At 36.4% G+C, this 15,562-nt stretch overlaps 1 protein-coding gene across 1 annotated transcript in view; it reads right to left on the bottom strand.

Moving 5' to 3' along the window:
- LOC118933468 (nck-associated protein 1-like) overlaps nt 1–15,562 on the bottom strand; it is a 368,769-nt gene that overhangs the window by 309,160 nt on the left and 44,047 nt on the right. The window contains exons 3-7 of the mRNA XM_057503820.1: nt 12,205–12,297; nt 11,958–12,014; nt 11,092–11,234; nt 10,918–11,008; nt 131–236 (exon numbers count right to left, since the gene is read on the bottom strand). Of these exons, the coding sequence (XP_057359803.1) occupies nt 156–236; nt 10,918–11,008; nt 11,092–11,234; nt 11,958–12,014; nt 12,205–12,216 (384 nt within the window). The 5' untranslated portion in view covers nt 12,217–12,297 and the 3' untranslated portion in view covers nt 131–155. The remainder of the gene's footprint in view (nt 1–130; nt 237–10,917; nt 11,009–11,091; nt 11,235–11,957; nt 12,015–12,204; nt 12,298–15,562) is intronic.

Here is a 15,562-nt window from a genome sequence, read left to right as displayed (position 1 = left end):
AATTAGAAGAAAAACTCCAAGATCATTGCTTAACTGCTATTTTTTTGTAAAAACCAACTTTATAATTTTTATCCAAAAAGGGAAATACGGACCCATACAGTCTCAGACTGCGTAGGATTTAGCATTGTACCGGGTGCACAGATGAGACTCAGTAATTAGGCGTTTCTCCACTGGTCAGCTGACAGATTCCTTCGAGGATACACCATCCGAAGAGAACTTAGTGCATCTGAAAGAGACTAATTAAAACAGGAGAAAAGAAAGTTGAGGAATAAAATGTTTTTTTCTTTTTCAATTAAATTCAAGCTACAAACTATTGTGCATTTCTAACTGTACCATCCTAAGACAAAGAACCTATTTACAACTATGCTCCAGATAACAACTGAGGCGGGTCCTGGCTACCCACCTCTAGATCTTTTTCTTTTTTAATTTCATAAAGCTCTGTATTCCTGGAAAGGAAATTAGCTCAGGAAATGTTACCTTCTTAAAAGTTAAAATGTTTGGCTTGGGATCTTTATTTCAAAAGAAGTGGAGAGCCTAGTGTCATCCTTCTCTGTATCATTTTATACTCTGATGGTTCTCAGTGAAAGAAAAAGCTAGAAGGGTTATATTACTAAATTAACAGAGTTCAACATGTTTCTGGTTCTCCAAAGAATGCCTTATAAAAATAATTCACTGTAGAGGCAGAGCCAAGATGGTGGCGTGAGTAGAGCAGCGGAAATCTACCAAAACCACATATATCTATGAAAATATAACAAAGACAACTCTTCCTAGAATAAAGACCAGAGGACACAGGACAACATCCAGACCATATCAACACCTGCGAGAACCCAGCGCCTCGCAAAGAAGGTAAGATGCAAGCCCCGGCCTGGCAGGACCCAAGTGCCCCTCCCCCTAGCTCCCGGATGGAGGAGAGGAGGCAGAGCGGGAGGGAGAGGGAACCCAGGACTGCTGAACACCCAGCCCTAGCCACCCGGATCAGAGCGCAGACACAGTGCATGCGCGGGGCCCTGCATACAAGGGAAACAGGGCAGCAAGAACGGTGAGCAGGTACCGGAGGCCTGGCGCTAGAGGACAAAAGAAAAGCGAGAAGCCATTTTTTGTTTTGTTTTGTTGAGGTGAGTGCTTTTTGGAAGTCTTAAAGGGACAGGGACCTCAATACTAGGGAAACAGGGCAGCAAGAGCAGTGAGCGGGTGCCTGAGGCTGGCACTGGAGAATAAAGAAAAACAAGCGGGCATTTTCTTTTTTTTTTTTTTTTTTTTGTGGTGGCTGTTATGTTTTGGCAGGTGCTTTTTGGAAGTCTTAAAGGGGCAGGGCGGGACACTTAGTCCAGAGGTAGGGAATCCGGGGACCTCTGGGCACTCTAATCACCTGGGCTGCAGGGAGCACGGAGGCCCCTTACCGAAATAAATAGCCTCCTGGCCGCTCCCCCTCAAAGGCGACTCCACCACTTTGGAGCAGCTGCCCGAGCCAGGCCACGCCCACAGCAACAGCGGAGATAAACTCCATAGCAGCCGGGCAGGAAGCAGAAGCCCTGTCTACATGCAGCTACGCACCACAAGCCACTAGAGGTCGCTGTTCTCCAAGGAGAGGAAGGCCACGAACCAACAAGAAGGGGAATTCTTCCAGCCGTCACTCATCCCAGCTCTGCAAACTATTCCTATCACCATGAAAAGACAAAATTACAGGCAAACCAAGATCACAGAGACACCAGAGAAGAAGACAGACCTAACCAGTCTTCCTGAAAAAGAATTCAAAATAAAAATCATAAACATGCTGACAGAGATGCAGACAAATACACAAGAGAAATGTGATGAAGTCCGGAGGAAGATCACAGATGACAGAAAGGAGATTACAGAAATAAAACAAACTCTGGAAGGGTTTATAAGCAGAATGGATAAGATGCAAGAGGCCATTGATGGAACTGAAACCAGAGAACAGGAACACACAGAAGCTGACATAGAGACAAAAGGATCTCCAGGAATGAAACAATATTCAGAGAACTGTGTGACCAATCCAAAAGGAACAATATCCGTATTACAGGAGTACCAGAAGAAGAAGAGAGAGGAAAAGGAATGGAAAGTATCTTGGAAGAAATAATTGCTGAAAACTTCCCCAAACTGGGGGAGAAATTGATCGAATAGACAACGGAAATACACAGAACCCCCAACAGAAAGGATCCAAGGAGGACAACACCAAGACACACAATAAATAAAATGGCAAAGATCAAGGACAAGGAAAGAGTTTTAAAGGCAGCTAGACAGAAAAAGGTCACCTATAAGGGAAAACCCATCAGGCTGACATAAGACTTCTCGACAGAAACCCTACATGCCAGAAGAGAATGGCATGACATATTTAATGCAATGAAGTAGAAGGGCATTGAACCAAGGACACTGTATCAAGCACGACCATCATTTAAATATGATGGCGGGATTAAACAATTCCCAGACAAGCAAAAGCTGAGGGAATTTGCTTCCCACAAACCACCTCTAAAGGACATCTTACAGGGACTGCTCTAGATGGGAGCACTCCTAGAAAGAAGACAGAACCATATGAAGAATGGAGAATAAAGAAAAACAAGCGGGCATCCGACACCCAACATATGAAGAATGGAGGAGGAGGAATAAGAAGGGAGAAAAGAAAAGAATCTCCAGACAGTATATATAACAGCTCAATAACCAAGCTAGGTTAGGCAGTAAGATACTAAAGAGGCTAACCTTGAACCTTTGGTAACCACGAATTTAAAGCCTGCAATGGCAACAAGTACATATCTCTCAATAGTCGCCCTAAATGTAAATGGACTGAATGTACCAATCAAAAGACACAGAGTAATAGAATGGATAAAAAAGCAAGACCCATCTATATGCTGCTTACAAGAAACTCATCTCAAACCCAAAGACATGTACAGACTAACAGTGAAGGGATGGAAAAACATATTTCAGGCAAACAACAGCAAGAAGAAAACAGGGGTTGTAGTACTAATATCAGACAAAATAGACTTCAAAACAAAGAAAGTAACAAGAGATAAAGAAGGACACTACATAATGATAAAGGGCTCAGTCCAACAAGAGGATATAACCATTCTAAATATATATGCACCCAACACAGGAACACCAGCATATGTGAAACAAATACTAACAGAACTAAAGGGGGAAATAGACTGCAATGCATTCATTCTAGGAGACTTCAACACACCACTCACCCCAAAGGATAGATCCACTGGGCAGAAAATAAGTAAGGACACGGAAGCACTGAACAACACAGTAGAGCAGATGGACCTAATAGACATCGATAGAACTCTACATCCAAAAGCAAAAGGATACACATTCTTCTCAAGTGCACATGGAACAATCTCCAGAATAGGTCACATACTAGCCCACAAGAGCCTCAGCAAATCCAAAATATTGAAATTCTACCAACCAACTTTTCAGACCACAAAGGTATAAAACTAGAAATAAATTCTACAAAGAAAACAAAAAGACTCACAAACACATGGAGGTTTAACAACATGCTCCTAAATAATTAATGGATCAACAAACATAAAATGGAGATCAAGGAATATATAGAAACAAATGACAACAATAACACTAAGCCCCAACTTCTGTGGGACACAGCAAAAGCAGTCTTAAGAGGAAAGTATATAGCGATCCAGGCACACTTGAAGAAGCAAGAACAATCCCAAATGAATAGTCTAACATCACAATTATCGAAATTGGAAAAAGAATAACAAATGAGGCCTAAAGTCAGCAGACGGAGGGACATAATAAAGATCAGAGAAGAAATAAACAAAATTGAGAAGAATAAAACAATAGGAAAAAAATCAATGAAACCAAGAGCTGGTTCTTTGAGAAAATTAACAAAATAGATAAGCCTCTAGCCAAACTTATTGAGAGAAAAAGAGAATCAACACAAATCAACAGAATCAGAAATGAGAACGGAAAAATCACGACAGACTCCACAGAAATACAAAGAATTATTAAAGACTACCATGAAACCTATATGCCAACAAGCTGGAAAACTATGAAGAAATGGACAACATCCTAGAAAAATACTACCTTCCAAGACTGACCAAGGAAGAAACACAAAAGTTAAACAAACCAATTACGAGCAAAGAAATTGAAACGGTAATTTAAAAACTACCAAAGAACAAAACACCCGGGCCAGACGGATTTACCTCGGAATTTTATTAGACACACAGAGAAGACATAATACCCATTCTCCTTAAAGTTTTCCAAAACATAGAAGAGGAGGAAATACTCCGAAACTCATTCTATGAAGCCAAAATCACCCTAATACCAAAACCAGGCAAAGACCCCACCAAAAAAGAAAATTACAGACCAATATCCCTGATGAATGTAGATGCAAAAATACTCAACAAAATATTAGCAAACCGAATTCAAAAGTATATCTAAAGGATCATACACCATGACCAAGTGGGATTAAACTCAGGGAAGCAAGGATGGTACAACATTTGAAAATCCATCAACATCATACACCACATCAACAAAAAGACAAAAACATGATCATCTCCATAGACGCTGAAAAAGCATTTGACAAAGTTCAACATCCATTCATGATAAAAACTCTCAGCAAAATGGGTATACAGGGCAAGTACCTCCACATAATAAAGGCCATATATCATAAACCCACAGCCAACATCATACTGAACAGCGAGAAACTGAAAGCTTTTCCTCTGAAATCGGGAACTAGACAGAGAGGCCCACTCTCCCCACTGTTATTTAACATAGTACTGGAGGTCCTAGCCACGGCAATCAAACAAAACAAAGAAATACAAGGAATCCAGATTGGTAAAGAAGAAGTTAAACTGTCACTATTTGCAGATGACATGATACTGTACATAAAAAACCCTAAAGACTCCACCCCAAAACTACTAGAACTGATATCGGAATACAGCAAAGTTGCAGGATACAAAAACTAACACACAGAAATCTGTAGCGTTCCTATACACTAACAATGAACCAATAGAAAGAGAAATCAGGAAAACAATTCCATTCACAATTGCATCAAAAATAATAAAATACCTAGGAATAAATCTAACCAAAGAAGTGAATTACCTATACTCTGAAAACTACAAGTCACTCTTAAGACAAATTACAGGGGACACTAACAAATGGAAACTCATCCCATGCTCGTGGCTAGGAAGAATTAATATCGTCAACATAGCCATCCTGTCCAAAGCAATATACAGATTTGATGCAATCCCTATCAAATTACCAGCAACATTCTTCAATGAACTGGAACAAATAATTCAAAAATTCATTTGGAAAGACCAAAGACCCCGAATATCCAAAGCAATCCTGAGAAAGAAGAATAAAGTAGGAGGGATCTCACTCCCCAATTTCAAGCTCTAGTATAAAGCCATAGTAATCAAGACAATTTGGTACTGGCACAAGAACAGAGCCACAGACCAGTGGAACAGACTAGAGACTCCAGACATTAACCCAAACATATATGGTCAATTAATATTTGATAAAGGATCCATGGACATAAATTGGCAAAATGACAGTCTCTTCAATAGATGGTGCTGGCAAAACCACACAGCTACATGTAGGAGAATGAAACTGGACCATTGTCTAACCCCATATACAAAAGTAAATTCAAAATGGATCAAAGACCTGAATGTAAGTCATGAAACCATTAAACTCTTGGAAGAAAACATAGGCAAAAACCTCTTAGACATAAACATGAGTGACCTCTTCTTGAACATATCTCCCCGGGCAAGGAAAACAACAGCAAAAATGAGTAAGTGGGACTATATTAAGCTGAAAAGCTTCTGTACAGCAAAAGACACCATCAATAGAACAAAAAGGAACCCTACAGTATGGGAGAATATATTTGAAAATGACACATCCGATAAAGGCTTGACATCCAAAATATATAAAGAACTCACATGCCTCAACAAACAAAAATCAAATAACCCAATTAAAAAATGGGCAGAGGAACTGAACAGACAGTTCTCCAAAAAAGAAATACAGATGGCCAACAGACACATGAAAAGATGCTCCACATCGCTAATTATCAGAGAAATGCAAATTAAAACTAAAATGAGATATCACCTCACACCAGTAAGGATGGCTGCCATCCAAAAGACAAACAACAACAAATATTGGCGAGGCTGTGGAGAAAGGAGAACCCTCCTACACTGCTGGTGGGAATGTAAATTAGTTCAACCATTGTGGAAAGCAGTATGGAGGTTCATCAAAATGCTCAAAACAGACTTACCATTTGATCCAGGAATTCCACTCCTAGGAATTTACCCTAAGAACGCAGCAGTCAAGTTTGAGAAAGACAGGTGCACCCCTATGTTTATCGCAGCACTATTTACAATAGTCAAGAATTGGAAACAATCTAAATGTCCATCAGTAGATGAATGGATAAAGAAGATGTGGTACATATACACAATGGAATACTACTCAGCCATAAGAAGAGGGCAAATCCTACCATTTGTAGCAACATGGATGGAGCTGGAGCGTATTATGCTCATTGAAATAAGCCGAGCGGAGAAAGAGAAATACCAAATGATTTCACTCATCTGTGGAGCATAAGAACAAAGGAAAAACTGAAGGAACAAAACAGCAGCAGAATCACAGAACCCAAGAATGGACTAACAGGTACCAAAGGGAAAGGGACTGTGGAGGATGGGTGGGTAGGGAGGGATAAGGTGGGGAGGAAGAAGGGGGGTATTAAGATCAGCATGCATAAGGGGGGTGGGAGAAAGGGGAGGGCTGTACAACACAGAGAAGACAAGTAGTGATTCTACAACATTTAGCTATGCTGATAGACAGTGACTGTAAAGGGGTATATAGGGGGTACCTGGTTTAGGGGAGAGCCTAGTAAACATAATATTCTGCATATAAGTGTAGATTAAAGATAACAAAAAAAAAAAAAAAAAGAAAGAAAGAAAAGGGGGATTACTCCATGATAGGATAAAACTAACTGTAAATCAACGATTAATGCATGCTTTAAATATCCTTAATTTTGATCACTTAAAGGGTGTCAGATGATCGGCTATGGAGGTACACTTTTCTGATAATATTCCTTTCTCCTAAAAAAAAAAAAAAAAAAAAGTAGTTCCTGTGTGGTGATCTCCAATTCTCCAGTGAGTTCTACACAATGGTATAAAGGGCATATCAAAGTGTGGGCAAAGGGTCTGTTTGTGTTTATGCAGAGGATCAAAGCCTAATTTGGCTACCCAGAAAATGAACTAAGATACGATATGAAGAAGAACTTCCAGCATCAGCACTCTCGGGAAGAGTCATGCCAGAAGATGATCATCAAAAAACCTCAACAAAGATCCAGGCGATGCTGCAGTTGTAGCTGCATTCATCCCACCGGTTCCTGGACTTGCCATTGGAATGAAGAAGGAGATATCTAAGCTGGCCTGTGCATACAGTAAAACAACAAATTTGACTGGATCTACACTGTTGGAACTCAACCAAGAATTAGGAGAAGTGCAAGTTGTAGCACTCCAAAATCTTACAACTACAGACTATCTACTGTTAAAAGAACATAAGGGATGTGAACAGTTCCCAGGAATAGGCTGTTTTGTCTGATTTCTCTCAGACTGTTCAAGTAGAGGTGGACAATACCCATCATATCATAGACAAATTTTCACAAATGCCTAAGGTGCCTAACTGGTTTTCTTGGCCTCACTGGAGATGGCTGGTAATTATAGATCTGCTTTGGTTATGTAACTGTATTCCTATTATGTTAATGTGTGTGCGCAATTTAATTAGTAGTTTAAAACCTATACATGCTTAAGTTACTCTACAAGAAGATATGTCAGAGAAATAATCAATCTTCCCATGTTTTCTTCCGTCTGCTACCTCTATAGCTTTTCTTCTTCCTTCCTAATTACAACCCTTAAATAGAATTCGTGCCTCATATCGAATTTACCGAGTATCATAATTCTTCCAAGTGGTAAAGATACCTCAAGACAAATGCTGGGTATAGAAGCCACAGGGCATAAATCTGCAAAGAAGTAAAACACTAACCTTTTCAAACAATATGGCTTCTCTCTCACTTACCAACTTTACATTTCCCTGTATGGCCCCGGAAGATGACTGGTTAGCCAGAGACGGGTAAGATTCCTCAAGAGAGGAACAACCTAAGACAGGCACAGTCGCAGGGGGGCCATCAGGTGAGAAATTGGGGATCAACAGAGGTGAGGCTTAGAACCTCACCCCCCCTGTTTTGAGAGAAATCTTCTGCATCCGTGGATGTTTTATTGCCCTTGTCTAGTTTGGATTAACACATAGTCTACAGGCACACACCTGATCATCTACATGTGCTCTCTTACAACACTAAACTAAGTTTTCTACCTTTATCTTACATCTACCTACCACTTCAGCATTTTATTAAAAAAATAATAATAATAATAAAGGGAGAAAAGTATAAAAATCAAACGAATATTCATATTTGACCTGTTTATAGTTCATAATGCATGATCAAAACCGACAGTTTCTGTGATGACTGCCCTTGTACTGTTCACCATGTAAGAACGTATTCACTATGTAAGAATTTGTTCACCATGTAAGAACTTGTTCGTTATGCTTCAGAAGATTGGAGACTGATGAGAATCAGGCATGGGGTGGATTAATGATTGTGCATTGAGCACTGACTCCCCTATACTGAATTTTATTGTTGTTAACAACCATTTGATCAATAACTGTGAGAGATTCCCTCTCAAAAAAAAATAATAATAATAATAATTCACTGTATTCTCTTAATTACTTCTATTTGCCATTTAGTCTATTAATTACAGCTCTGTCATCAAGGTATTTAATGCTTCACCTCATCTACTCTTTGCTTGTTTTTAACTGTCCTTTGATATTCATCCTGCTTCCTAAAAATTCTGTACAGTGATTCTTTCATCCAGCTGCACATAAAGTGCCAGAAGTATTTGTTCAGAATAGAGACTCCAGGGCTGTATCTGAAACTTAGTGAACCAGAACCTCTAGGAGTAGAACCCAGGAATCTATGTTTTTATTACATTCTACCAGTGATTCTGAGTATGTTTCAAAATTAAATTAATTTTAACAAATCCTAGCAAATACCTGGCTGCCTTTCTATCAAAACTGTGAGATACCATAGAACATGGTAAAAATCAAAACTGGGATATAACTGGTCTAATGCAAATGTATAACTGTCCTCAAGAAATTATTAATAGTCATGCTCAGTGAAATAAGTCAGGCAGAGAAAGACAAATACCAAATGATTTCCCTCATTTGTGGAGTATAACAACAAAGCAAAACTGAAGGAAAAAAATAGCAGACTCATAGACTCCAAGGAGGGACTAGTGGTTATCAAAGGGGAGGGGTGGGAGAGGGAGAAGGGGATTGTGGGGTATCATGATTGGTGCACATGGTGTGTGTGGCATCATGGGGAAGACAGTGTAGCACACAGAAGACAAGTAGGGACTCTGTGACATCTTCCCACACTGATGGGCAGGGACTGCAATGGGGTATGGGGGGGGATTGATAATAAGAGTCAATGTAGTAACCACATTGCTTTTCTTGTGAAACCTTCATTAGAATGTGTATCAATGATACCTTAATAAAAAAAAAAGAACTTATTAATAGTCTAGTGCATGCTAGTAACTATGGAGAACTTAAAAAGAGATCTCACATCCTTTAAGGAAATTTTAATCTACCTAAGTGGGAAAAGAACCAAATCTGAAGTGGCTAAATACACACAAGGCATGTCTGACTGGCAAAAAGTAAGTAATAGATCCAGAAAGAAAATAGGAATAGGGAGACACTCCTAGGTAAGAACACAGCACTACCAAAATCAGAGACACGTAAGTGTGATACTCTCAGCACTTTGAGGAATCCTTATACTTCCATCTATAATGATGATTTTTTACTTCAAAACTGGTTATCATCCACCAGCTTCTTCAAACTAATGATTCAACTAACTCCAAGACATTAAACCTATATAAATTTGTGGGTAAAATACAGCAACTAAAGAAGTTAAACTGGAAAACCCATCCTCAGAAGGTCCACAGGAGTAAGAAAATTGACAAAAAAATTCATGTTAACTAGGCCAAAAAAAAAACCCTCACAGATTCATATAAAATAGTTATTATTAAAAAGGCTGTCATAAAAGAGCACAATGAACCACAGTTCTTGTATCCTGACTTTTAGCTCTGGTTTTGCCACTATTGCTGCCAAATGGCTTACCTTGTCATGTCACTTCTCCATACTTCAATATCCTTATCTATAAATAATGACGCTGTATGAGATACCTATAAACTTCCTTGATGTGCTCAGAAACTACAGCTTGAATCAGTCCTATTGCAGACAAGTCATAATGGCAAGATCCCTTAGAACCAAAATTATTTCATTAAGAACTATCTTTTTATATATTATAAAAAATATACTGCAAGTTATTTCCATAAAACTCCTACAATTTTTTGTAAGAAGCTATATTTAATGTAACTAAAATGTATCAAATACTATGTATCTAAATACTTTTAATGAAACAGCTCATTTAATCCTTGTAACAACCATATGAGATAGGTACTACTATTAATCCATTTTTATAGATATCAAAACTGAGGTATAGTGAAGTTGGTTAACTTACTTGCCCAATATTATACAGTTAGTAACTGGCAGAGTTGGTATTGCACTCAGGAAGTCTCATATGAAACTAGACATTCTCAAATACTAAACTTCACTACCTCTACACCCTATACTGAAGCTAAAACTATAATGATCAATAGATTTCTACCTCTCTGTGTACTATTTGGAACCTAAATGATTAGTTCTTTGATTTACAATTAGATAAAACCATGCACAGCTATTATTCACATCTCATTATTATTATTTTCCTAAAAGAAGTTCATCTTTACACTCCCTCCTATACCTATTAAAACATGTCTAAAAACCAGCTCTTACCTTGCTATGGGGTACAAATTCTTCCATCATCTTCTTTAAAGGGTTTTCATAATCCACGATCATCTGACCAAGGCGTGGGTATTCTCGGTCACTTAAAAGAGACATACCAAATTTCACTGAGTTATAAGCCATGAAATTGAAAACTTCACAAACTGTTTTAAAATGTAGGTCTACCTTGCTCCGTGGGTCATTTCATGAGCATAGTTGTATAATCCAATGATTGCCTTCCTTTCTTCAATTCGAGACAGCAAGATCATTAGTGTTGTATAGGTTATGATCAAATCTAAGTAGTTTTTTGTTAAATCAAAGTTTACAGTCTAGAAAAAAAAAATCAAGTTTAATTCCTTCTATTCTGCAAACTTTTCAACACACATACACACACACAACTTCATGGCAACTACTCAAAGCTAGTAATTTCTGCACTTATTTATTTTATCTTTATTTCTGAAATTCTAATTCCTTTCACCAAAAATATGCCATATATTTGGGAGTTATAGACAACAACTATGTGTTTGTGACACAGTTTTATGGATGAAATAGAGTTTACAATCACCCTATTTTAAACTGGTAACTGTTTACAAGGGCAACCAAAGCCAGAGTAAAAAGAAACACTAGAGCCAATCTCGGTAAGCAAGAACAAGGAATATTAAATATGTAAATAAAAAGGCTTGTCATGAAGTCAACAGAGACATTTTTCACTTTAACTTCTTGCACCTAGCAATTGTCTTACTAAGGAAGTCTATCAAATATGCCTTCTACAGAGAAAAATTACTATTTACTTAACTTTAAAATTGGGCCTACTAAAATAAAACACTGAAATTAACAATATATACAACACTTATTATATTTAGTGATAATCAAGTAAAAATAGAGAATGCTGTAATTCCTCACCTTAAAAAAATAGCTACAAAACAAGCCAAATAAACAGTGCTAAAATTTTATACACTAGTCTTATAAGTTTTCTCTTAAAAAAAAGTTCAGTTTCCTTAGTTCTACTAGAAACAGAACAATTGGAATTCTTTTCTGAAAATAATACTTACAATATCAAAGAAGACTTGGCAAAAATCAGTAGTCTTCAGCAATTCACAAACATGGTCCTGAAAATAAAAGCTTCTTTTAATTTTTTACCTATGTAAATAATGCTAAATTCAGAAAACACAAATAAAATGTATTTAAAACTTTAGTTCTAGAATAATTCTAATTTTATTATCTATAAGTTACAAAGCTATCTATACAATATCAATCTACCTTGAAAAGTTGTATTTTTTGTATTAAAATACAACACACCTTAAATTCCATGACATCTACAAATGTGAAGTAGTATAATGCCAAATTTTTCAGAATCCCAGAATTTTCTTTCTGAAGTTGTGCAAGCTATCACTGTAAAAACAAAATTAAAATGCATTGCTCATTGAGAATACAAATATTTACTTTTACTACAAACTATCTTCTTTTATGATTGCTATATGGAAGCACAAGCTTTTAGAACAATATTTCTAGAAGATTAAGGCTTTTTTAAAATACCAAAATACTTGAGACAGTAACTGCTAACAGTGGTCAGCAACTGACAGTGTGAGGCTATAAAACGAATCAAAGCAGATTAGTACCAAACTGCACTACTATTAAGGAAAATAGGAAAATGTTAGGAAAAAAATAATTTTCAAATGAACTCTTTAAAAAAATTAAAACAGTTGATGAGCATGATCACATTACTAGAAGTGGGAGAAAAGAAGGTGAAAAACATTATAACTTACACTACAAAAACAATGTGCTTTATAAGTTTGGAACTTAGCAAAAAGAACATCCAGGCAAAGCCACATTACGCATGCAAAATAAAACGTAGATACAAACATAAAATACAGTAACGGTTCCCTGACCAGATCACAAAACACAATAATACACTAAACAAAAGCAAAAACCACAACAAAAAATAAATGAGAAAGTAGCAAAACTAGAATTAAGACACTGGTAAACATATAGAAGAGGGAAATGAGAATACAAAAGACAAATATTATTTCAATCAATTTATTATTGAATTTATAAAAGTCCCATGTTTTCTTTTTAAAACAAATGTTAATACAATTTTTAAAAGAATCCAGCCACATTTAATGCCCTTTATCATAAGACTGCCAGAATTCCAGTAAGTCTCTAGAACCTTGATACTTTGTACTCTACAGAATAGGAACTTTCACATCATTTAGGAGCTTGTTAGAAAAGCAGAATCTCAGGCCCACCTCAGACGTACTGAATCAGAATCTGCCTTTTAACAAGATTCCCAGTTAACCTGAATAAACATTAAAGTCCAAGAAGAATTACTTATCTAGAACATGAGAAAACTAGAAAATGAGAAAGTGGTTCAAAATATCAAACTTACTATCAAAGTCTACACAATTTTGAGGCTCTAATGCAGTTCTTACTTATAAAGGAGGGTTAGGGATATAAAGTATATATAATTATACATTGTAAATGCATAATACAGTTATGTATAATTGTATTGAACCATTACTAAAAGCCAGAAAATTTACAGTGAGTATGATACCAAAGGATAATAAAATGAAAAAACTATTGAAGACTATAAAACAGCAAGCATAGCAGTCTGGTACACCCAGCTATTGAGGGAACACTATCGAGGATAAACTGCCCTAAATACTGCAGTCCCTGAAGACATTTAAAAAATGACTGTTTGGAAAATAGGCATAAATGAAGTCTCATTACTTCCTTAAATGCCAGACAAATTAAGGTATATACTTACAGTGATATATAACTGTTTCTAGCTTTATCTATGAGAGTAGCTGACTTTATTTTGAACAATATATGCTTCAAAATAATTCTGCTCATATGCACATTTATCATCACCACTCACATCAAGCAGAATAATATTTATTTAAAAATGATTGCTTCCTCAGATTATACTACCTCAACCTTGTTCAACATTAAATATTTATGACTGTATCTTAATCCTCCTTTCCTGCTTTTCAATACTTTAAATTTGAGTTCTGAAATATAACAGGTGACAGTAGAGTCATAATAATAGGAAAAGAAGTAAAGAGTATATATTCAGTTGCTACTGGGTTTAATTATTAATAGTGCCTCTTTTCAATTTCAGTATCCTAGTTTGGACACAAAAATGACACAGAAACCATCCCATTACGGACCTTAACGATCTTTTACATAAACCTTCATTTTACATATTAAAGAGAACCTACAGAACTTAAAAGAACTTCCCAAAGTTATATAACTACATAAGTATAGGGCTAGGATTGGAATTTTCATTTCCTTAGTCCTAATAGTGTTCTTTCTACCATTCTACATGCCCAATCCCTTTTCAATAAAATCTCACTGTTTATATGCACATTTTTTTATCACCACCACTCACATCAGATATTTTAAAATGATTGTTTCCTCAGATTATACTACCTCAACCTTGTTCAATATTAAACATTTATGATTCTTAGTCCTTTTTCCTGCTTTTCAATACTTTAGATTTGAGTTTTGAAATATAACAGGTGACAGTAGAGTCATAATAATTACTATTTTATTTTCAACTTTATTTCCTCACATACCATATTGAAGAAGCCTCCACAATGGCTTAAAAAAATGTACTGAGCTAATGTACGTCTGAACTCAAAATAGTGAAGTTTTCAAAGCCCTATACAATCTGGCTGTAACTTACTTTCCAATCTAAATTTCTCCTATACCCATTCACATACTATACAGAAGCCAAAATCTATTCACTATTTTCTATTCATATCTGTTTTCTTTACTGTTTTTCCTCTATTGAGATGTCCAAATTCTACCACTCATGCATGTCCAAACCCTACTACTTCTAAATCACTCAGTTTAAATGTTAATCCCATTTTCAAGAAATTATCCCTGATTGAACTTCTCTGAATGCAAATAACATCTCCCTCCTCTCTATATATATATATGCAATTTCTAATAGTATCATATTCTTCTTTGTATCATAGCTATCCTCAATACTCTTAGACAAGGTATCAAACTCAATTTTTTAATCCTTACAGCCCTTACCATACAACTATGAACATAAAGAGGTATCTAGTATAAACATCAGATGACTGATTAGGACAAATTTAAATGACCTTTTTATGTCAGTGGCAGATAATCTGTTTCAGTTGATGTTAGAAAGTTTATACCTTATTGTGCGACCGTGACTAAATGACTTCTCAGAACCTAATACCCTCATCATCAAAATGGGAGCTGATGTAGACAGTTAGCCAAGATAACATGCATGAGAACATCTGACAATGTGCCTGGCACTCAGAAGGTTCTCATTTGGTGAGTAACAAAGGAGATTCACAAACCACTTGTTCAAATTAAGCAAAAATAACAGTATTTTAAATAATTCCAATTCTACTCATAGTATTTCTAATAAGAGCTGATATAGAGCACACACTTACACTCTTTGCAAGCTACTGTTCCAAATATTCTACAAGTATCTCACAATCCTCTCAACATCTCAATGAGATAGTTACAATTATGTTCCCTAATTAATGAAAATAAATTCCATGAAGCTCTGCATGAAAAAATCCAAGTGCAACACAAAGAACCCAAGAGTCCACAGCTCTTAGGCTTCAATTTCAAAAAAATGCTACATTTTTGTTCTTAAAAGTGAAGGAGAGTAGAT

The sequence above is a fragment of the Manis pentadactyla genome, chromosome 6 (genome assembly GCF_030020395.1).
Source record: "Manis pentadactyla isolate mManPen7 chromosome 6, mManPen7.hap1, whole genome shotgun sequence".
Lineage (NCBI taxonomy): Eukaryota > Metazoa > Chordata > Mammalia > Pholidota > Manidae > Manis > Manis pentadactyla.
This window is presented reverse-complemented; position numbering and strand designations above follow the sequence as displayed.